This window comes from Epinephelus moara, chromosome 6 (assembly GCF_006386435.1).
Source record: "Epinephelus moara isolate mb chromosome 6, YSFRI_EMoa_1.0, whole genome shotgun sequence".
Taxonomy (NCBI): Eukaryota; Metazoa; Chordata; class Actinopteri; order Perciformes; family Serranidae; genus Epinephelus; species Epinephelus moara.
The window spans coordinates 25,211,246-25,235,141 of NC_065511.1; the positions used below are offsets into that span (position 1 = coordinate 25,211,246).

The following is a 23,896-nucleotide window of genomic DNA, read 5'->3' on the forward strand; positions in this document are numbered from 1 at the left end:
AGGCGTCGGCAGTGGTAGAAAGGGCCGATGAGGAGAGATGGGACCAGGCGGAGGGTCATTAGTGCTCTCTTTGATAAAATAGAGAGCCAGGGGACTGGAGAGGGAGCGTAGCACATACACAAACACACACATTAGGCTGAGGCTGCTCTGTATTATTCTGCCAGAGTTAACAAGTGACTGTGTAACGCCACCCTGCTCCCATCCCACCACTTTATGACTGACTGAGTGCTTCATAGCCACGGTACATGGGGGCTCTAGATAGACAAAAAATATTAATGTCTTTTTTCCAGATTTCTGAAACACCTGATACCTAATGAACGAATATGGAGTTTCAACTCAATATTCTTTTTACCACCTTATTGTAAAAACACAAACGGCTTGTCTTTAACCTGCAGTTATATTTTTCTGGCTTCGGTATTAGAAAAGTTTGGGTTATTTCAGTTGAGAGATTTTTGTTCAAGGTTCAGCTTTGTTGTCACTATAAAACACAGGAATCCACAAATAAAAGCAGAGATGTAGAAACAAATATTAAAATGTTTAAATTAGATTAATCAATGAGATAGGTGAAAGCAGGGTGTCTGCAGATGTCTTAAATTTAATTTTATAAATATTTGGGCCTTAAAAGTCATTAAGTACTCAGGATTTTGAATTTGCTGGGTCCTTATTGCTAAAACTGCTTAATATAATTTAATTTATCTATCTTTTAATTTCTTTTAGTAAAAATAACTGAGGATAAATGTCCACATTTTTGATTTTACAAATCCTTAAACCTGTCTTTTTACTTATTCAGTACTCGCACTTACCTGGCAAAGTTGGCAAAATGTAGATTAATTTAACTCACCTTGATAACCATATTCCCACATAAAACCTAATTCTGGACAGGCTCACATACAGAATATATCCTACCACTTATTCTTGAATGAGAAAAAGATGATTTGTTGAACAGTCAGTCTTAAATTTGGTGATAAATATCTTGAAAATGTCTTTAAACCCTTAAATGTTAGTGTCTGTTACGTGTGGACACTGAGGATGAAAGTATATACAACTAGAGGGAAGAAATGAAAAGGAAAGATTCACATTTACATTTATATGCAAAAGGTATGTACAGTATGTGACATAACAGGGTAATATGGGAAATATAAGTTAAAGTGCAATTTCAGTTTTTTTCTCTGTGCTCTTCTCACTGGTTTAAAGTGAGAAGCACTCAGTTTGAAAAAGCCTCCTTTATGATTTTAGCATTTTTATGAGTACATGAGAGTTTTTATACACTTCTCAGACACTTATTAATCAGCATAATTTAGCATCTTCACAGGCAGGTATACTGTTGCAATATTAATTCTCCTGTCTATAAAAAGTGGCACATTGTGGAGTTGTTAGCAGAAAGGAGCGCCTGTGCCATGGGCATCATTTTATGGTGGGTTCTCCAGCGTCCTCCCACAGTCCAAAGACATGCAGTTTAATTGGTGACTCTAAATTGTCCCCAGGTGTGAATGTGAGTGTGAATGGTTGTCTGTCTCTATGTGTCAAACCTGTGATAGTCTGGTGACCTGTCCATGGTCTACCCTACCTGTCGTTCTGTGCCAGCTGGGATAGCTCCTCCCCTTCCAGGGCTGAAAATAAATAAATTAATTAAATATTTTATCCGATCTTGGGTGAAAATTTGCGAGGGCACTATATAGACTAGTAGATACATTCCCCACTTAAAAGACACTCAAATTAAAATAGCAGACAACTAATATATTTCACTGTATAGTATATGGAGTGATTATAGATGCAGCTATTTAGCTATTTTAAACTCTGTTAAATAACTGAAGATATCTCTTCCAAACTTTGATTGTTGCTTATATTGTCAGTCAAGTATTTAGTACTTTGATCACACAGTTTAAATGTAATGGGTGCAATTGCTGCTTTATTTGTGGGTCAAGCGTTCAGCATGTAAATCAGAAAACATCTTCTGACAGAATCTGTGAGAATATCAGCTGACAAAAAAAATGGCTCTTTTCAAAAAATGCAGACAGAAAAAAAATGATTTTGCATATTGAACATTACACTTGATTCAGTATCTATTCTGTTTGTTTATTCATTCATTCAGTCGTATTTGTATTCATGTATTCACTTTACGACTATTTTGCAACCTTTACTCTTGACAGTGAGAGAGAGTCAGAGTGATGCAGTGTTTTTGTAAATTTCCCACAGGGGTCACTCTCAACACCGGTGACGTGTGAGAGTTTCATGCAAAGGCTTAAGAGAATGATGCAGCTACTGGCTTTGAAATATGCACATTAAGCACAAGACTAGCTTGTGACCAGGAGGTTGTCGGTTGAATCCCTGAACCAGCAGGATAAGTCTTGGTAGGGGAAGTGAAAAAGCAGCACTTGCCCGTCCTTTATTACCACCATTGAGGTGCCCTTGAGCAAGGCCTTTAACCCCAGCTGCTCCAGTGGAGCTGCTCAGTGGCCAGCAGATCAGACTGTGGTTATACTGGGCAGGTTCTAGGTGTCTGTGTTGTTTGATCATAGCATTCCCGCAAATGAGAGGCTTTCTCTCAGTGAATAAATAAAGGTAAAAACAAAGAAGGAAAAAAGTCGTTTATAATGTAGCTACCCAGAAAGAGTAGCTGCTGCCTTAGTGGCGGCTAATGGATTCCAATTTAAAGAATAAATAAAAATAAAGAATGTATGATTTGAGAGATTTTTGTTTTGAGATATGAAACAATGAGAAAAAAGGGTCTTAAAAAAGGAGGACACATCACTATAAATGTATTCTAACAGTAACTATACAATAATACTTGTTCACTTTGCTGAGGTAAAAGCAATTTCAGACTACAAAGACTACTTGCACAGTGATAACAATCCTAATAGCGGAGCCCGGTGGTTTCTACCTATCTGATTGCTATTTGTTTTCCCTATTTTCTCTCCAACTTCCTCAATATTTCTGCTGAGTCACTGCTCCACACCGCTGCCACGCTCACAGACTCTCCTTCTGACAGCGCTTTGTCTTTGTCTAGACTCTGTTTTGCCTCTGTCTACCATATCTGTCTCTTCTCAATCACTTTCTCTGCTCCCTCTGTTGCCTCCGAGGCTTTCAAGTCTCTTATTTGAATTGCCCCTCTTCCTCTTCCTCTGCTCCACTACCTTTGTCTCCTCTGACGTCTCTCTCTTTGTCAGGATTTCAATATCTCACTCCTCTGTCTTCATTTCATTTTTTTTTCATTCAAACATTGTTCCCACTGGCTAATGGAGAGTTGGTGACTGATAATGCAGCTCATAAGATGAAACATTAACTTTGCCTCAGCCTTAACCTCGGAGAGTCTGTGCCCGGTGGAGATGGGGAGGAAGTGCGGTTTTAAATGGACTGTTGTAGATTACATCAATGAGATTGCTTTTAATCCTGCTGGAGGTCTGTAGTAGCAGACCTTGTGTTTCACATAATTAGCTTTGGAGGGGAAATGTGTGCAGGCCTGTGATTCCTTGCCTGTGACAGTGATTGTTTAAGCTTGGATGGGATGACGGGTAGATTTTCTCTTAGCAAAATATATATTTCAACATATGTTGTTTGTGTATTGTTTATTCACCAAGTTTCTTTTTTCTGTATTTTCTTTCCAGCTGTTCAAGAGCAAAGTATTGGAGCTCGGAGAGAAGCTGTTGCCTGCCTTCAACACACCAACAGGAATCCCCCGAGGAGTCATCAACCTGGGGAGGTGAGTCTCAGCAGCAGCTTTCACCTCCAAAAGTCCTCCATCCCTGATAAAAGACCGATATCAAGTGATCACGCTGGCTGGCATTAATCAGCACACTTGCAGTTTATTCATCTTGGCAACCAGAGGCAGAGCTTGATTCAAAAACGTGAGCCGAGTTTGAAGTGAAACATGTTGACAAATAGGGAAATGAGCTAATATTGTTTTCAACCTTCCTCTAAATCCTCCGTTAATTCACATGCAACAACACTGAGTTTCAACTTTCAGCTGTTGCAAAGCCTCTGGACGTCTTGGCACATAAAAGCATGTTCCAAAAGGAGAAAGAAGATCCAAATCTGTAATTTAGAAACAAAAATCAGCTCCACATGATTTTTCAAAAATGACAGTCTTAAAAAGTACAATTTTCTGTGAATAAAAACTTCACCAAAAAACGTTGCAACACTAGGCCACAGCCTCCGTTTAATGACAATAGAGCAGCTGCAGGCTGAGCTTTACAATGACGATAACATTTGGATAAGAATTAATCTGTGTTCATAAACACTTTGTAAGATGATATGAATAATATTTGCATGCATTTAAATGAGTTGTGTTAATTTTTAATCTGTTCCAAACCATTACCTTTCTAATCTAAAAATCTTTATTGACACGATGTTCTTAATGCCACGGTCACGCAACACAACTTCAAGCTATTTTCATTTTTAGAGCAATTTGACCATGAATTATAAATTCTCTCTCTCTCTGTGTTTGGATTTGGGTTTGATTCTTTTTAAGCAGGAGAGGGGAGAATGTTTTTCATTTTGATTTGTTTATGTCCCTTAAAATGAATGACATTGACTGTACTGACTTGTATCAGCACAAATTTTGTCACTAGAGAGGTTTTTTCACATTTCTCTACTAAAGGGAGATCTATGTGCACTTCCCTAAAATCTGAGATTCAAACATATGCCGGGCAAGCTACATTAGGTATATTACTAGTATGAAAGCTAGTATGAAAAAGACAAAGATAGTTAGAAGCTAAAGATGAACTATAGGCTACAGATCACAGTGTAAAAGTGAACCACCAGATCACTGCTGATCGCCACATAAGACAATGAATATAGTTTCCCTGCTTCCCTTCACTGGTTCCTGTACAGCAGGGTCGGTCTTTTTTTCACTGTTATAATCATTAAAAAGCAAAAGCAGCATGTGTATACATTCAGTGGGTTATATCTTCACTAGCTAGCTAGCTAACCCTACACTTTGGGGTTTGATCAGGGTTTGATTTTGGTTTTGCAACAGGGAAGAAACGTATATCTTTTTCCAACCTCTCCAGGTAACGAGTATCATTAATACACGACGTGCCCCAGGCACAACATTTAGCTCCAAATCCACAAAACCAGCCTGAAAACGAAGGAAATCTGAAACGACTGCATTATAGTCAATGGAGCACAGCTGTGTTGTTGTTGGACCCTGGTCTGAGCTGGGCTGATGCTACTTCATGATTGGCCAGTCTGTGTCGGGGGGCGGGGCTTAGTGAAGGGTCAGTTAGCCTACAAGCTAACAAACAACATAAATAAAAGATGCTAACTACACTTAACATTCTAATATGTCTGCTTGTTGTGCACACTCCGATTCAGAGTCTGGGTCTGACTGAGGCTCAAACATGTATGGCTGAATCTCTTCAGTGTTTCCACTGATGATAGCCATCTTGTTGTACTCTGCTCTTTGACTGGTTGAGCTCAATCAGCACTGGAGATAGCAAAAATTAATGCAAGCAAATGTCTCACTGAGGGAGGAAAAGTAGATGTGCTTCCAGCCTCCTTTCAGAGATTATTTTTAACTATTATGTGGGAAAACCACATTAAACAAAACACAAGTATTACATACTCAAAAAAGCATGTCTGGAGAGACATGAGACTAAAAAAATAAAACACCTTCAGTGACACTGAAAGTCGAATTGTCAATGCCAGCCTACAAACCCGCTGCCTCACTTTACCTCTGTTTCACACATGAACACCAGGGAACGAAAAGTTAATGATTCAGTTTGATGAAGTGTCCTGTGAGACTGGATTTAAAATATCATACTCACACAGCCACGTTTGATTATTTGAAGTTATTTAGCCACATTTAAACTGTCAAACTCCTTTTATGCATGTTTATAAGATTTTATATCCACACAGTATACTCTCCTCTTCCTTCCATTCCCTAATCTTATTTTATAAAACACTTCCTGGCACCTCTGTCATCCACCTGCTACCAATTAACCCACCAGCCAAGCTGGACAGCTGCTGGCAGATTTAATTACCTTATTCTACAGTTAATTCCTGCTACAGCACCAACATGGGTCTGTGGTACAGATGGGCAGGAGGAAGCAGGCTGCCCATACTGTGGTCATGAGGGGTGCGTGGAGTGACGTGCAGACACACAAACAAGTCTGTCCATACCATGCACGCACACACACACGCACACACACACACACACACACACACACACACACACATATTACTTGAGAAGAACATATGCAGTGTGTAACGGAGCACAAGCAGGCAGTCAGCACACAGGGGGGTTCAGTCCTGCTGCACAGTCTGTGGCTCTGACAGTGTGTAGGAAGCATTTTCTGATATACGCTAAGCAGTGTTGTGGAAGTTACTGAAAATTAGCAATTAGTTACAGTTACTAGTTACTTCTCTCAAAAGTAAGTGAATTACTTTGCCAGTTATTACATATAAAATTGATTAGTTTCTAGGGAGAATAACTTTTGAATTACTTTAAAATATCTGCTTCAGGTCTTTAATTAATCCATGCTGTGTTATTTGAGGGTTGCTGTGTCACAGTGTGGGACAAGACATCTGCCAAATTTTATCTGTGATCGTGCCCATTATCACCATGATAAAAGTGAGCAGTGGAACAATAAAACACAATAGATTTTGATGGGCCTATTTATTGTCACCTCAACAGGCCTTCAAATCAAACAACACAAGTCAGAGTAAAATAAAATAACTGTTTCTCAGACATATGAAAGTCATTTCTTATGACGACAGGCCTAATGAAATAAAAGTGATTAAAAATGTAAACACACTGAAGTTTATTTTTTCACTTTAACAAATGCTGCACAAAGACCACCACTCACCACTGTAAGCCTAATTTGTCCTTGATTCTTAGGAGGGAAAAATAATGACCATATTTCCAGGACTGGGAGCCCCACATGCATGAACTGTTGGCCATTGTGTGCAGTGACAGATACTTGATTGATTGATTGCTCTGCTCTAAGATCTGGTGACTACTAATGCGCTGGTGGACCAGCAAGTCCTATGGTGTTCTGACTAACGTTAAGTTTTCAACAACTTACGGAAACATATCCTGCAGTGGTTCACCTTTCACTGTTTCTTCCCTTACCTCTGACTCTCTCAAACATATAATCACACACTCATACGCAGGACAGAGAGACTGAACGCTGCTTACTTGATCCACACATCACAGATAACTTCAGTACAGTCAGGAACACATTAGTCAAAGAAAACTTTATTTCCATTTACAGTATTATATTTGGCGGTATGGCTCTGTTCTGGGGTCCCTCTGCTTTTCCTCGGGCCTGCGCAGAAAGCCTCTTCCACGTGCCTACGTGGAAAGTCTAAGGCGGAGAGAGCACACCTCTCTGCCCTTCCATGCGCTTACATGGAAAGTCTAAGGCAGGGAGAGCAGCAGCAAAGACCCCCCAGGAACAGAACAGAGCAGCATCAATGACAGACAGAAATGACATTGATAAGTCAGACACAGCATGAAAAGGAGAAGCTGGGGTGGAGGCGGGTTGCAAAGCGGCTTGCAAAGGAACCAGCAACAGTAGGCAGGACAGAGCAGTTTAAATAGGGCGCCCTGAATGAGGTTCGCCAATTGGTTGCATAGAATGGAATCATGTGATCAATCAGCTGCTCCATCAGTTAAATTTCAGTATTTGTAAATTAATTATTTATTTGAAAAAGTAATTAGGTACATTAGTAGCAGCCTAAAGTAGCAGAATTACTCCCAGCACTGGCTATAGGTGAAGTACTGTTGTGCTGTATGTTTAGTTTTCAGTGTTGCGTTGTGTTATAATGACCCTTTCAAAAGTCTGCACGTAAAATTTAGCTCTGAGCTACGTCTGGTACAAAACATCAAACAAGTGAAGCTTTAGATCTCACCGCACACCAGATCTCTCTTTGTTAAGCGCTGAAATGATTACTTGATTAAGTAAACAGTTGTTTAAATTATTCATGTGAGTAGCTTTTTTACATTGTCTTATTCCTGCTTCTCAAATATGAAGATTTCCAGATTTTATTCGCCTTATAGCTTTAAGGTTTGGACTGTTGGTTAGATAACACAAGCCATTTTTAAAATAAAATAAGAAAATAATTATCTGACTAATGTATAATGAAAATATTTATTAGTTTGAGCCCTGCTTGTTTTGTTGCTGGAGATAACAGGGTTATTTGTAGATACTTCTGACATCCAGCTTATTTATTTGTTTTACAGTCTAGCAGCGCTCCATGAGAGAAACCTTTTCAGTGTGTGAGAGTGAATAAACACTTCATATTGTGGCAACATCGTGGGTTTAATATCATACACAGTCCCTTAGAAACAAAATAAAATCAATGTTAGTAAAAATGCTGAAGACGGTCCTGGTCCTGATTGCATCTTAATTAAAATACAGCTATTATAGAAATTATTAACAATCATAGAGAAAATATACATTAAATATATCGAGGACACCGTTTTATTGGTGTGTGTGTGTGTTCCTGGTCAACATCAAAGACTTGAATTATTTTAGCTTTTCTGCTTAAGGTGCATAAAAATGCCAATTTCCCCAACTCGTTGTGCATGACATGTGATATTGATTTTTGCATTTTTCATTATTTTCCTCACCTGATTATATTTCTGATAGCTGTGGAAGAGCGTGAGGGTGTGTTTGTTAAAGGGGGTGAAAAGATTAATGAGTACCAGTGGATACCTCCCCCCCCATCCCCTCCACCTCGCCAAACACACACACAAACACGCCACCAGCTGCCCGGCACCTCTGCTTTGATTCCTTGATTGATTCTTTCCAAAGGAGGAATCAGATGTGACTCGAGCCAGAGCTACTAATGATGTAGCCCCCAAACTTTTAATGGATGCATTCATCACAGTGGCAAACTCTTTGATTCCCCTCCGCCCTCGCACACCACCCACCTCCCACCTTTTTTTTTTTTTTCCTTCATCCTCTATCTTTTTCCCTTCTTACAAATTCAGTTCAATTCATTACCGGATGTCTGATCTTCTCCAGCATCTATTAGAGGATATGTAAAGTCATCCTAGTAGTACATTCTGCCTCAAGTAATCACCGTCGTGCATTAGTGCACCATCTCTGAGACCACACATTAACTGAGAATTGGATTTGCAGAGTGGTATTACCCACACTGAGCTGAGGAAATAAAACTGAATGGCTTCATGTGTTTCTGACCTTGATGTTCATAGTTTGTAAGTAACTTTTTAAGCCATGTTAACACAGTTGCCAATTGTCAAGTTGAGATAAATGAAACACAAATATCGATCGTATTAGGCAACAATAAACTGACTTTGTATTTTAATTGTAGATAATAGTGAAGGTTCTTTTATAGACTTTTGGTGAGTTTATTAGCATATTGTAATAATGTTTAGGGTATGCCAGCTGCCAAATCAACTTTATTTTAACTAATCACATCAAAACATGTGCACATGTAGCTCCACTGTGTTGGGATTCACTGGAACACGGATGATTTGTCATTTGTGCCAGATCTAAACTGGACATGTGAGGGCTTTTCCTCTGGGTCTTGCCATCTGAAATGGTGTCCGAGACTGCATGTTCTTTGTTCATCAAAGAAAGGACAGCCATTTGGCATCTCATCTCCATAGGATCACTGTCACACCTCAGTGAGAGTCCTGCCCATGGACCCAGTTTTCAAAGTTGATTGTCCTAATATCGTGACACAGTGACATAATATAGTTGTGTGCAGCAGAATTTTATTGCATCCAGCACTTTCTAGTTGTGTCAGAAAGATAAACTATTGGAAATATAACAAGATTTATAATGCATATATAGTGAAAACCTCTTAAAATGATCACATCTGTCTGGGTCTAACTGATCTCTTTAAGCCGATTATCATAACAGCATTTTATTATTTCTTTCTTACTCGTGCATATAATCATCTAATTGACATTTTTATACATGTTACATGAATATAAAGTAATAAAACAGACAGTTTTGCTACCAAGGGCCCGCTCAAGGGGGCACTACATGACCTGGCATTATCACTTCACTTGACGAGGGCGGCCTCAGCCACAGGTGCTTCCTCCTTTTGCCTTGCCATGACTGTTTCTCTTTGTTTGAGCAGACGACACAAGGCAGAGTGAGGAACACCAAGCTGCACTGCTGGGTCTCGTTGGCTCGTTTTTGGCAGTTTGTCATAAGCTTTGCGGAGACTTTGTTTTAATTGAGAGAAAATGACTCTTTCCTGTTGTGATGTCAGTGTGCACGCAGCACCAGCCTCAGGTAGCCAGCTGGGAGCAAATGTGTTACCATGAGGCAAAGTATCATGGGAGCAAAGTTTAAAAAATGTAATTACTGTAGTTAATTTTTTTTCCAGATTTTGTCATGTATGAAAAGACTCATAATGAACATGGTAAGCAGACATCTTGGTTAATAAGATTCTGTCCACATAAGCAGTTTCCACTTTAATGAACTCCAAAAACCTCAACAGTATGTTTTCTTAGTCATTTCTGTCTCTTAAATCATTGTCAGAAGATGTTTGTCGTCCACTGTAGTAGTTTACAGAAAGATGTAATCAGTATTTTATTAGTTGCTGCATGAACGTAGCAGCAGAAAATTAAAGTGGTTTTCACTCAATTTAACTAATGCAGCTTTTGATAGTGCTGCAACTGATGATTATTTTCTTGATTAATTTATTAATTGTTTGGTCTATGAAATGTCAGACAAATACCCATAGGAATTTCACACAGCCAACAGTGATGTGTTCAAACTGTTGGAATCATCCAACCAGCAGTCCAAAATTTAATTTACTATCACGTAACACAAAGAAAAGAACCAAATCTTTGCACTATAGGAGCTGGAGCCACCAAGACTGTTGCATTCTGTTGAATGCTAATGTATTAATCATTTCAGCTGTGGTGTTGCTCAAAGTTAAAGTGAGTTTAGCAGGATGATACATGCCCCAACTCTGGAAACCACAAATGACACCAGCTGAATGTTCAAACAGATCGGTATACTTTGGATGGAAGAAATGCATTATACAGATCTCCGGAGACATAGATGGTTATTGATTTCCATCTGAAAAGGGAATAAAAAATAAGACCTGTCTGTTATGATGCATTAAGCAGAGTCGGAGTACAAAAGAGGCCACGGGGTCCAGCAGGCATTCCGTCGGCTACTTTCAGTAACTTTGTTCCGTGTGATACAGAGAGAGACTCACTTCTAAAGGAGGCTGCAGAACAACTCAAAGAACTACTGAACACTGCTGTCAATACAGGGCCATCATATGGAGCTCAAGCTCCTGTAAAACTTTTCTCTCAGTAGAACTTCCCATCGAAACAGGATGAAATTCAGAAGATTGTGCTTAGATGAATAATTTAGGTCTACAATATGGACTGCAATCATACACCACTGGTGCTTTTATTTTAAGTTTTTGGAAATGTCAGAACATAGTAGTTGTCATGTAGTATTACATCGCCATTTCATAGTTTTAGTTAGTTTTTTGCATTTTCCTCCAATTTTCAGTATCATGTCAAACTACTTTACTGTTCTAGTAGATTTTCAGCTCTGTGCACAGTAAATATGTTGACATTTAACAGGAAACAGAAGAAACTGTGTTGCATTACTCAATAATAAAGAAACAATAGTGACTGTGATAAATCTGTTGAAAGTACCTACCCCACAAACAGTGAAAGAAGGAAGCACATAAAACTAATGACAGTTAAAAGCTAAGCTGTGGTCTTGACTAATGAGCTTGTTGACCATCATTATGTCGCCTCAGGTTCCCTTTTCACCTAACCTTAGAGGAAAGGTTTGTACTTCTGCTTGTTTGATGATTGTGTTTTTGACGCCATGAACCCAAACATTGGGTCAATGTGAAGAGACACAGTGATGGAACTTGTTACCCTCCTACTGTAACATGTCTCCTGTCCCTAAATGTAATGTATATATATATATGCAGTGATCTAATACAAGTGTTTGTCCCTGTGGAGGCCTGTGTGTGACAGCCATGAGACTTAGTCTACTTGTCTGGTTATTATTGCAGTGGCAACAGTTGGAGCTGGGGCTGGGCCTCAGCCGGGAGCAGTATCCTGGCTGAGTTCGGGACCCTTCACCTCGAATTCGTCCACCTGTCGGAGCTCTCCAGGAATCCCATCTACACAGAGAAGGTACGATATACATTATATATGGATCACATCTCCAGTTTTACTTTACAGGACAATTTACTACTTCCTTACCTTGAGGTGTGATGGTGGATTCCTGGTACTATTCGTCTGCAAGATGCTTTCCAGCCTTGAATCGATGACACAGTGCAAGTTGAATGTGTGAAACCAGAGCAGTGCAGAATCCTGATGATATTGTTTTACACCCTGGTGTCTATGCAGGTGATGAACATCAGAAAACTACTGAAGAAAATTGAAAAACCTCATGGCCTGTACCCCAACTTCCTCAGTCCAGTCAGCGGCAACTGGGTCCAACGTAAGTACTGTGCTGGCTGTATATATGATCGTCACTCTGGATAAACATCTGTCAGATTATTGTAAAATCACAGCTATATTCAGGTTATAGAGTTTGTGATGAAGGACAAGGTCTGTGGCTTTTATGCATTGTTAGAAAAAATACATGACATTTACATGTGACCTTGTTGACAAATCCATCTCTGAGCTTCTCTAGGAAGGTTATACTTGTTAAGCAAATATTACAATAATGATGTTTCCCAGTGTTCCTCAAGGTGATGACACAAGACTTTAAGTCCATTTAATGTCATTTTCTCCTCCCCATGTCTGACTCTTTCATTTGGCTTTCACACCACCGACAGACCTTGAGTCACCTCACGTGTCAAAGCTCTTTTAGCTGCTTGTCTGTGTCACCCACCCACCTGTCTATTTCCTTTCATTTTTAATATCAGGCTCATAGCAATGGCTATATGACTCCCATTGCTCTGGGTTATTAAAATGATAATGAATTCAATTACTTCAGGAAATTGGATCTTTCCGATTTACCTGAAAGGAGGTGAAAAGAAAAAAACCAGGGGATAATTTGATGCTGGGACTAAAAAGGCTAATTGTTGTGGGTGAGCGTGTAGAGAAGCAAAACTGTATATATTTATTGCCACAAAGGGAAAAAGAGAAATCTTGGCTTCACAGCTCCCCCTCATCTGTCTGTGTCAAGGACAAACACAGCAGCACTGTGATAACCTTGTGGGGGAGTCAGCAAACGGGTGTGTGCGTGTGTGCACTGAGCATGAGTGGATAGATGAAGACCTGTGCACGCCTCCACTGCAATATCATATTCATCTTTATGAATTTGAATGTGGACTTAAGAGGAAAATCAACAGCCACTTGTTTCAATTTAACCTCAAAAGCTTTAAGTGTGTTACATCATTTTATGTTCAAATAAACTATGTTCTCCCTTTCAGAGAACAGAGAACGCGTGGGTTCACGGTACATGGTCATGCACGTCACAGATTAACCAGAGAAGCCAAGAAAGTGCGACATTTAGATAACAAAATGAAAAATGCAGTTACATATTTTAGATGCTCTGCCACAAGACACGACTGTGATTTCAGCAGACCAGACCAGCCAGCCTTACACCAAACAACATTTCAAGTGATTTCACTGCTGCAGACTATTTTAAAATGTCAGAATAATCATGATTTATTTTCTAGAGATGTCGCTCGCTCAAGTGATGTCGATCGTTTGGTGTAAGCGGGTCATAAAACTCAGTCTGAGCTGTCTTAAGTCAATTTGTTATTCAAACATGTTTAAAATTCTAAAAAGTTTTTAGTCATGGCTGATGCAAATGGTATGAAAGCCCTGAAAAGCAAGTGACTTTTGTTTTTGTTTTTGTTTTGATTTTTGTTTTTGGGAGCAGTGTCGGCCAAAACTTAACTCCTACGTATGAAATATTATCTCCTGTGTACAGGCTGTTCTCTCCTACGTAGGACATAAACTTTTAAGCTTAATTAGGCTGTTTTAAGAGTGAGAAATCCATGCAAACAAAGCGCTTAGTGTACAATATAAAGGGCACTGAAAGTTCAGCCAAATGCAGTGTGAATAAAAGGTTTTACCTTCTCAGTTAACTAACTACAGATGTCCACTGTAAAATACAATGGAATCATGCAGTGATGCCTGTAGGTTTTTATTTCATATACACAAGAACTAACCATGTGAAGCTTCCCACACGTCCTCATATGCAGACTACTTAGTGAGCAAGTGAGCAAGCTAGAGAAAGAGAAATTGATTCATGTTTTTTTTATTTTTATTTTTTTTATTGCACAAACATTAACGATACAACACCACTTCAAAACTCTGATTAGCCAGCCACACCCATTTCAGATACCAGCCAACAGGCCGGGTTTACACAATCATTCTCCATCCTCTGTCCAGGCTAAGGTTTTTCAGGAACTCCATTTTCAGTGTTGGTGTGCATGGCTTAAGGGTTACACTAATATTGCCACCTGTTAGTTTGGCATGCTTTCGACAGTCCTTCAGTTGTCTTCTGTGTTTTCATTTGGCTGGAGTTTTGTTTTAATAGTGTGTCGATGGAAAAATGTTTTGTAAAGTTAGAGGGGAAAACCCTGTTTTCAAAAAATACCCATGTTCATGTGAACTAAGCTTATTGTATATTTGTCAGTAATTATAACAATAATTTCTATAATAATAAACTTATTAGATATAGCACCTTTCACAGAAATGAAATTCACAAAGTGCTTCACAAAATGCAATCAAGCAAAACAAACAATAATTAAAAACAAAGGCAACAAAAAGAAAGTAAAACAAAGAGCAAATACAGGCAACTGAGGCCTCAAACAGAAACATACCAGGGAACAAGCACGAGACAATTTAGGGTGGAACAAAGGCCACTGTGAAAGGATGGGTCTCCAGTTGTTTTTCTGCAGGTGTAATTCATTAAATTAATGCAACATGGATATGCAGCATATAATTAATGAATGGACAAACCAATGAAAATAAGTTAAGTTTTTGCTAAAATCACACTCACCCACGTCCTTTCTTTTTTGAGGAAACTTTACGCCGCAATGTTTTTTAAGCCTTTTTCAAGACCGTCAGATATCTTGAATACAGACCTTTGTATGACCCTGCCGAATATTTTCACACAGCCTTGTTCTCCTCCTTTTCCCCTTCTTAGATCACGTTTCCATCGGTGGCCTCGGGGATAGTTTCTACGAGTATCTGATCAAATCATATCTGATGTCAGACAAGACGGACGACGATGCAAAGAAGATGTACTACAACGCGCTGGAGGTATGGAAATTTTAATCTCACATTTCACGCTCAGGCATGGCTCCCCTTGGATCAAATGATAATAGTTACAGTCATTTGCATAAGCCTGTGATCAAACAAAGTATACAGAGTGCTTTACACCCGAGACGAACAACGAGAGGACAACAGGTACGTCACTTAAAGTTTTAAGGGACAGTTGAAGGCTGAGTGAAGGATGCATCATCTTGAACCCTTTTCAGATGTCGCCGGCGTCATTCCTCTGTCACAGTGCTTGCTTTTTGTCATTCAGACATCAGTGTCAGTTACTGAAATATTCCTCATGGCTTTATTCAGAATTTTCTGTAAAGAGCCACGATGATTTCTTGATATTTGGCTCATTGTGTGTGTGAAAGGAAATGTTGAGTTACCTTAATTAATGACCATGGTGAGTGTGACTGCTTGATTGATGCCGTTCACCCCCCCCTTCTCACAGTGAATCCCCTCATAAAATGTCTCATCAATTTCATCATTTGACGTTATTAGAGAGCGAATTCTGCTGCCTGTTTTTATAAAATATGAGAGTGCAAAAGCAGTGAGTGACAAGATGTTAAGTGGGTTTTTAATTCCTGTTTGCTCACAAGTTTAATGTTAAGCTAGATGTTTACTTATCCATGGAATTCATAAAAGACTATGGCCCCACATCAAGGGCGGAAAAAGTGGAAAAAACGACATGTATTTAGTCTCTCTTTGTGCATATTTCATCTCATGCTGCTGCGGTTTTAACCTCAATCTGACAGAATTAAACTCAGACTTGAGCAGTGTTAGAAGTTTTACAGCAACGTCCAACCCAGTAACATTGCTGTCAAAACTTTTAAGTACAAGTGACATAGGTGCTAATTTAGAAATTGGATTGATGTGTTAAATTGCCAACACATTTACAAAACAAGCTGCATGTCTGAAAGTGTCTATACTGTACTAAAAATAAAAGTAATGGAGTGAGAGTGCCAAGCAGAGTGTCCCCCCCGTCACTCACAACAGAGCTATTATGCATACATGTATAGATGTTTCTCTCTCCCGTTGAAAGACAGCGGGTCTTATTCAGAAGCGAATGTAGAGCCGTAATGGATGCTTTTATTCAAAGCAGCATACCATGATTATATACAGCAGGAGTATTTTTGTGACAGAGATGTTCTCAGTGGAGTGGTCATAAGGGAACAGAAGGAAGATAATATCGAAGGAAAGCTTCCTGGTATTGCGTAATGTGATTAGTGCTGTGATTAGATGGCAACTGACTTGTGTATTTATATACTGCCGTGTAGCATTCAGAGCACTCCCACTACCTGCAGAAAAATGAACCCGCTGCACTGCACACACAGGCATAAAAAATACATCAGAATATGTCTGTTTTTGTCTTTAATGGAGATAATGTCAGAGTAAAGCACACTCCCCTCCGGCTACAATTACAGTATCACAGACAATAATTTAAGATTGCCATTGAGATTTCCTCAGTTCTCATCAGAGGGTCAAGCCAGAGGCATAATGGCTAATTACAGACTCTCCTTCTCCCCTGTGACTTGGTATTTAAATGGCCAGGGACCCCCGTGCTATCAGATTAAGTTATATACTGTGTGTTTGTACAGGGATCTAAGGTGAAGGCGCAGCACAACTCATTATCTTTGGCGTTCAAATAAAAGTAGATTACTAATTAAAACACAGTGTTGAATGAGAAAACATTTTTCCAATTATACTATGCCATGATTACTGCTAACAACAGCTAATTAGCAGGAAAACCATCAGTCGCAGCCCTCGAGAATTTTTTTTTTTTTTTTCAGAGAACATGGTATTTGTAAGACTTCATATTATACACATTATTTTGTTCTGTCCTCAGCAGGTTGCTTCTTTATCAACCCTCATTTAGCATGAGAGGTTTCTCACACAGTGGTAGTGGGAAGTTTTTACATGAAGGGGGAAAAAAGTAATACAGTTTAGGTTTGAAATATCCCACTCCACAAACAAAATGTTCTTCACTTATAAATCTGAAAGAGGATGTTTTAATTTACTCATCTTTTCTATCTAAGGTCAATCTGCAAAAGGTTACAAAAAAATGTTAAATGATTGGACCTGAGATTCAAAAGGGAATTTACACTTTTAATTATCAGCACTTTGTTGGGTGTTGCTGCTCAGTACAACAAACCTGTGTTCAAAATCTGAATGTGGTTAATTACCAAGTATATTTCTGATACAAGGAATTTGCTTTACTGTTTTGGTGTGCAAAAAACATTAATAAAGATTAAAAAAAACATACAACAAAAACATTAATAAGATACAGTTTAAAACAGTATGTACAGTGTAACTGTTTAAAATTAAAGACATCGGCAGGAATGTGCAAAAACATATTCAGGAGGATGTGCAAAGATTGACAGTATGAAGAATAACAACACTATACAATGTACAGAGATATGGACTTAAACATGTGTGTTAACGTAAGGCATAGAGACCGATGTGAATGATCTGGTGTAGGTTCCCAAGGAGTCCTGAGGGCTTACCACGAAGCGAGCTTAACAGATTCAGACTTTCTTTGCATTAGCTGGCTTGACAAACCCTGATGCTTCAGTCAGAAATAACAGGTACTACAGGTACTGTGATTATTAACTTTCTCTGTTCACCCAGGCTTTCTTTGTTCAGACTCTGATGCATTCAGCAGCGCATCATATGACTTTTAAAATAGATCAATCTTGTGCCGTCTATTTCTTCCTTTGAAGAATATAAAAAAAGGTTTTACAGTAAAAAGCAACTGTTGTTTCAATTAAAGCAAGAGAGAAATGCTGTCAGAGAATTACTTACTCAGCAAATTCACAAGTAATTATATTTATTTTACCAGTCTACAGCTCTTACACTTTAAACATGACGCAGCAGAATTAAAGGCCATACTTTATACGTGCAGTGACACAGTCCCAACAATGAAGGAGAAGTAAAAATCACTTCAGTTTCTGTAAAAATCAAAGTGAAATGAATTGTGAAATTGATGCTCCAGTAGCTGTAATACACCAGCACTGTAAAACAGACTTCAGCAAATCAGGACCAAGCACAAAAGCATAATTGAAAGTGGTAACTTCTTGGTGGTTTTAAGGAATTATATCACATTTCATAAACAAGTAAACATCATCCTGATTATTGTGAACTATTAATCTATAATGCTACCTCTGACTTTATATAAGGCCTCTGTTATAGCCAGTGTGAGCAAATGACCAGAGAACAGTACAGACGCATTAAGTAATAACTGTGAATAAAATAAAACAATATACTTGCTCAGATTTTCTGCATCACTGGTGGCAAAAAAAAAAAAAAAAGAAGAAAAAAAAAGCTATCTGATGCATACAGTTAGCGCTAGTGTAACTGCACGGCCTAATTCGTGGCATTACTAATGTAACGTTGTGGCTCAGCAAGTTTGCATTTATAATGTATTACCTCAGCTGAGAATCTGCATCACTTGTATATTGACCTTCACTATAGATTGATGCTACCCAAAGAAGCTCTAAAAGGCACTTTTACGAACAAAAAACGGTCCCGAACCAGGTTAGCCATGCAGCATAAATTACCATGGAGATCTAACCAAGTTTTCAAACATTCTGGCTTTAGACTCTATGGATGGGTTGAATTTAAACAGATTATTTCCAGAGAATGTTGCACTTGAAATGTGTTTTCCTGATATTTCAGTAAGTTTTAATAGGAAGTTCTTATAGGATTCTGTCTGTTTTTCCCCTAACAATCATACATACTTTATAGACTTTTTTCTTTTGACAAATTCAGTGTTTTCTCCTCCCTGAGGCTTGGCCACTGTTCTGTTAGTTCTTTGGTTAGTTTAACTGTATACTTTTTTAATACAGGACAAGGTTGTTTAGCAGAGAGGGAAGACTCTGTGGATATAGCTTGTGTTCAGGTCTTTGCCCTCGTCCTGTGAGATTTTAAGTTTATATCTTGAATAATTTAAACTTTAAAAAGAACAATTTCGTTTAGTTCTCTTTACAGAAATTAATGAAATGCTGAGATACATGTCTGCTGTTCAATTTTTTAAAAAGATTTCTTACATCTCTTAAAATCAAGAAGGCCATGCTACCCCAAGAGGGGTCGGCACCCCAGGTTTGGAACCACTGGTCTACACCGCATTGCATTTAAATGCAAAATAAGCATCAAGCCAGACAGAAAGGATAAGGGAGATGAGACAGTAAAAAACAAAATCTGTAAAAGAGAAGGAATGATGAGTTGTTCGGAAATGATCTCATGAGATGTCCTTCTGTTGCTGTTATATTCTGTCTTATAAAACATAAAGCGCTGACAGGAAAAGCTGCAGAGAGGCAGTAGTACACAAAACCTAACTTTGCAGATTTCTCTGAAGAAAGAAAATTCCATCAAGAGATTTCCCCTTCCTTTCTCTCTGGCTCGTCCATCTGTCTATTGTTTTTTTGATCATTTATTAAAGGATCTGCGCTGGACCTCCTCTTCACAGGGTATCAGATGAAATCCTTCAGAGGTTTTCCTTCCTGCTATATAACACATACATAATTTAACACATAAATGCAGACATTTACAGTGTAGCAGCCAGGTTGGACCCATTCCCCGTGTGTGAAGATTGTCCACATATACATGCTGTTATAGAAAACATTGTGTATTGATAATTTGATCGGGAATTTGGGAAGTTGCCTCTTTGAATGGTTAACTTCCGATGCTTTTCTTAAATGTCAGATCAAAACCACTTTGTGTGTGTTAACTGGCTTCATTACAGCACATAAGGTCTTTGTAGTTGGTGTATATTGGTTGTGTTGAATTAGTATTGCTATTACCCTAGCTACAACTGCTGTGACAATATAAATGTATTGCAAAACTTCAGTTCACATAAGAATAAAGTCCACATACTGCAACCTTAAGAAAATGCTGGTTGAAACATTCCTGTCCATGTGTGTTGCTGCAGGCGATTGAAGCTAACCTGGTGCAGAAATCACCTGGTGGTCTCACCTACATGGCCGAGTGGAGGGGAGGAATTCTGGACCACAAGATGGGCCACCTGGCCTGCTTCTCTGGGGGCATGATCGGCATCGGGGCTGACGACGGAGCTCCAGAGAAGAGGCAACACTACCTGGACCTGGCTGCTGAGATCACACACACATGCCACGAGAGCTACGATCGCTCAGGTGAGTGGAAATGTCAGGAATGTTGAAAATGGGTATTAAGAGTGTGCAGAGACTCACTTTGAGAGGCTGCACAATAGTTTGGTTCAGGAGGCTCTATAATGTCCAGGAAGAGGGCAACAGAGTTACTGCTCATTTTGTTTTTGATATAAATGCACATGTCAACGTCATCGTACACTGAGAGCAGAGTGTGGCCCTTTTTGTGCAAGGTTTGCTAGCATTGGTGTAAGGTTAAAATGTTTTTTAGAGATGGAATTCTGCGTGGGCTTAAAACTGAGACCTGAACCTGACCAATTCCTGCGCTTTTATGAGCCACTACTTCATGCCACTCCATTCACATTATAGATATCTAACGAAGTACTCGGTTGGTATTGGTATCACTTTAAAGGTACTGGTATTATTTCCTGTATCATAATTTTTTAAATGATACCCAGCCCTATCTATTGCTGACCACTAGCTTGTCAGGATTAATGCAAGGCATTGGCTACACTGTCTTTTCCAAGTTGGCATTGTGTATCTACTTGCCTTGTAATGCTTTTTAGAGCCAGAAACAGAGAGAGAGAGAGAAACTGTTTTTATTAAATTACATCTGATCCAACCTCAGCACAAAGCTTTATGGGGGAAAAAAACAACAATCCTGACACGTTACCTGTTGTGGAGTCATGTCAGGTTAAATTCAGGTTGCTAAACTCTTAACTAGAGAAGATCCGGTTGAGTAGTAAATGATTGTAAAAGGCATGATGACATCTTACAGTTGATCTTTAATTAAACTTGTTAAAATCTTGGATAACACCTTAATATTTAGGTACACATATTCACCATTTACTAGCTGCTTATTAGCATATAGCATAATGGCTCTTAATTAAGCAATATCACACGAGAGGGAGTGATGTTGTACTGTATATCGTCATGGTGATTCGGTCATAGGCATGAGGCCGCAGGAAATGCTGAGTAAGGAAATTTTAACAAAAGGTGATGAAATAAATTATTTAAGTATGTTATGTAGCTCTGCGAAAAAACAACAGTTCCCCCAGTCTGTTGCCAGGCAACGCAGCACACACGCCAGGAACTCACAAGCTACTTTGTATTTAAATTGATCTGTAACTTTGTCCAGTTCGGCTGATGAAACGTTGGCAAACCTGGATGTTGGCACGGCCGGATTCACAGTATATATTCACGCTATAGTGTCAGTTTGCGTCAATGTAGCGAGTGTGACAGCTGGTTAATTAACGGTTGTATTTATATTTATAACACCTGTGAGCGGAGTGATTTTACTGTTACATGTCCCAGTGATGTTGTACTCTATATCAGCACTCATGGAATGCCTCTCGTCCAATCAAATTACTCGTTCGGAACTAACTGTTGTATAATTAGTCATTATAAAGTAATCATTAATGCCTTATTCTGCATAAGCAGGGCTTTTCTTCAATTACCTCATAATTACTGCCTCTTGAAAAGAGGAAGTAGGGAAGTTGTTGTACATGACTAACAATCTGTATATGCTTTCCTCATAATGGGCCTTATAAAGGGGTAGTACCACATTCTTCTTAATAACACTCACACATAAATATAGTATATGTTTATGTGACAAAACACAAAAGTACAAGTGTTAATATGGTCCAAATAACTCTGTGTCTGTCTAACACAGAATATGTTCCCCATTATAAAGTGAGGTCTTGCTCATAACTTACTCACTAGTACTTAAACACTTAATAAGCCACACAGGTTCCTCTTCTTCACACTTAGTAAATCCATTATAGCACACAACTACTGCATTAACAGACCCTATAGTTAAGTGATAGGTTCACTTTGAAAAAAATGCAGGTCTGTTGAAATGCACAGGTTGAACAAAGTCAGCACAAGTAGAGATAAAACCTTTATTAATGGACCATTTCTGAGATTTTTGTACATCTATTATAAATGTACTGCTATATTACTGAAACAAAGCATATTAAGATCACAGTTCATGGACAACAACTTCCGTACGTACTATCAATAAACTGTAATTAGGAGATTATTGAGAGAAAACTCTAAGTCTGAGGCCTAGTAGGTGTCAAATATGCTCATGCAGAATAAGGTATTGGTAAGTGCTTTATAATGACTAATAAAGAGCCAATATACATGCTAATAAGCAATTGGTTAATGGTGAATTTGTGTACCTTTATATAAAGCGTTACTTAATCTTGCTTCCTTTGACTTATTTGGTTTTATTCTCTTTGGATCCAAATACTAATGCACTTAAAACATAGTAATTGCTGACTATTATCAAGAAAAGCCAGTGAAATGTTATGGTCCATCACTGTTGCGGTACACTATATCTGTCTTGTTAAGAGAGGTTATGGTGGCATTCAGAGTAAGAACATTACAAGTCTAGGAGAGCGATACTGTAAATTAAAAAGGCCTCAGGCATTTTAATTTTGCCCCGACTCAAAAGCAGAATCGTTCTCGGTGGCTTCACCTCAACAGAGAGTCGACAGGCCCTAATAAGGAGCAGCGAGGAATTAAAGTCCCTGATTATTCTCCAACGTGTCACAGCTGTAGGCAGCAACGGCAGACACGGAGGTGTCTCTAAGTGTGTTGGATACTGATAATCAAATTTTACTGTAGTTCAGAACAGAGAATGAAAAGAAAAGAGATGAGAGGAAATGGAGATGAAGTATGGAAGAGTAAACACGGTGATAAAAACGAAGTCCATGGGCAATTCTACTGAGGCTCCAACCTTTAAATGAGGGAGAGTAGAGGAGTTGCTTTAGATGTACCTAGGGGAAAAATGCAAGGGAGAAAGAGAGGATGAAAAAGGAGAGAAGGAGTTGCCAGCAACAATCCTGTCTTTATTTTTTGGAAAGACCGTTGTTTGATCTCTTCTCTTTCCTGGCATCTGTCTTGGCCCTGACAATAATCTCCTCTGCTAATTTCAAGCTTTTTTTTTCACCCCCTCCACTGTTGGGTGGGCTGTGAGGATTCATCTTCAAGTGTTCACTCGCCTTCGCTTCTCCAGTAAGATAATGTGACTCACCACATAACAGGTTCCTTGATACGCTTGGAATACTTTTGATCTGCAGGCCCAAAAGGCTTCTCTGGCTTTCTCTTTCATAGTCATCCACCAGGTTTCTGTTCGCTCATTAAAGCTCTTGGATTAGCTGTCTGCAGGAAGGAGAGAGAGAGAGAAAGTGAGATTTGCTCTTGCATGTGCGTAAAGTGGCTGCTATTTAGTTGTGTCTTAAATATGGATACCATAAAGACTCTCCTTCTGTTGCTGCTCTGGATCTCTGCCACCTTCAACAGCAACAGACTGCTGCTGGAAAATGAGGCGATCTCAGGGGATGCAGCAGGAAGAGGAAAGGGTTATGGGTTTAAGAGAAAAGTGGTGATAGACTTTAAATGATTTCTACTATCTAGATGTACAGTCAGGTCCATAATTATTTGGACAATGATACAGTTGTCGTCATTTTGGCTCTGTACACACCACCACAATGGGTTTTAAATGAAACAATGAATACCTGCTTAAAGTGCAGACTCTCAGCTTTCATTTAAGGCTTTTTTCAAAAATGTA

At 38.9% G+C, this 23,896-nt stretch overlaps 1 protein-coding gene across 2 annotated transcripts in view; it reads left to right on the forward strand.

Annotated features, from left to right (window-relative positions):
- LOC126392256 (mannosyl-oligosaccharide 1,2-alpha-mannosidase IA) overlaps positions 1 to 23,896 on the forward strand; it is a 254,432-nt gene that overhangs the window by 217,124 nt on the left and 13,412 nt on the right. The window contains exons 5-9 of one of the 2 annotated variants that reach the window (XM_050047564.1): positions 3,606 to 3,700; positions 11,980 to 12,103; positions 12,320 to 12,413; positions 15,084 to 15,199; positions 20,127 to 20,346. In XM_050047564.1, the coding sequence (XP_049903521.1) occupies positions 3,606 to 3,700; positions 11,980 to 12,103; positions 12,320 to 12,413; positions 15,084 to 15,199; positions 20,127 to 20,346 (649 nt within the window). Of the gene's footprint in view, positions 1 to 3,605; positions 3,701 to 11,975; positions 12,104 to 12,319; positions 12,414 to 15,083; positions 15,200 to 20,126; positions 20,347 to 23,896 lie in introns of both variants that reach the window. The other variant, XM_050047562.1, reaches the window with a different exon arrangement.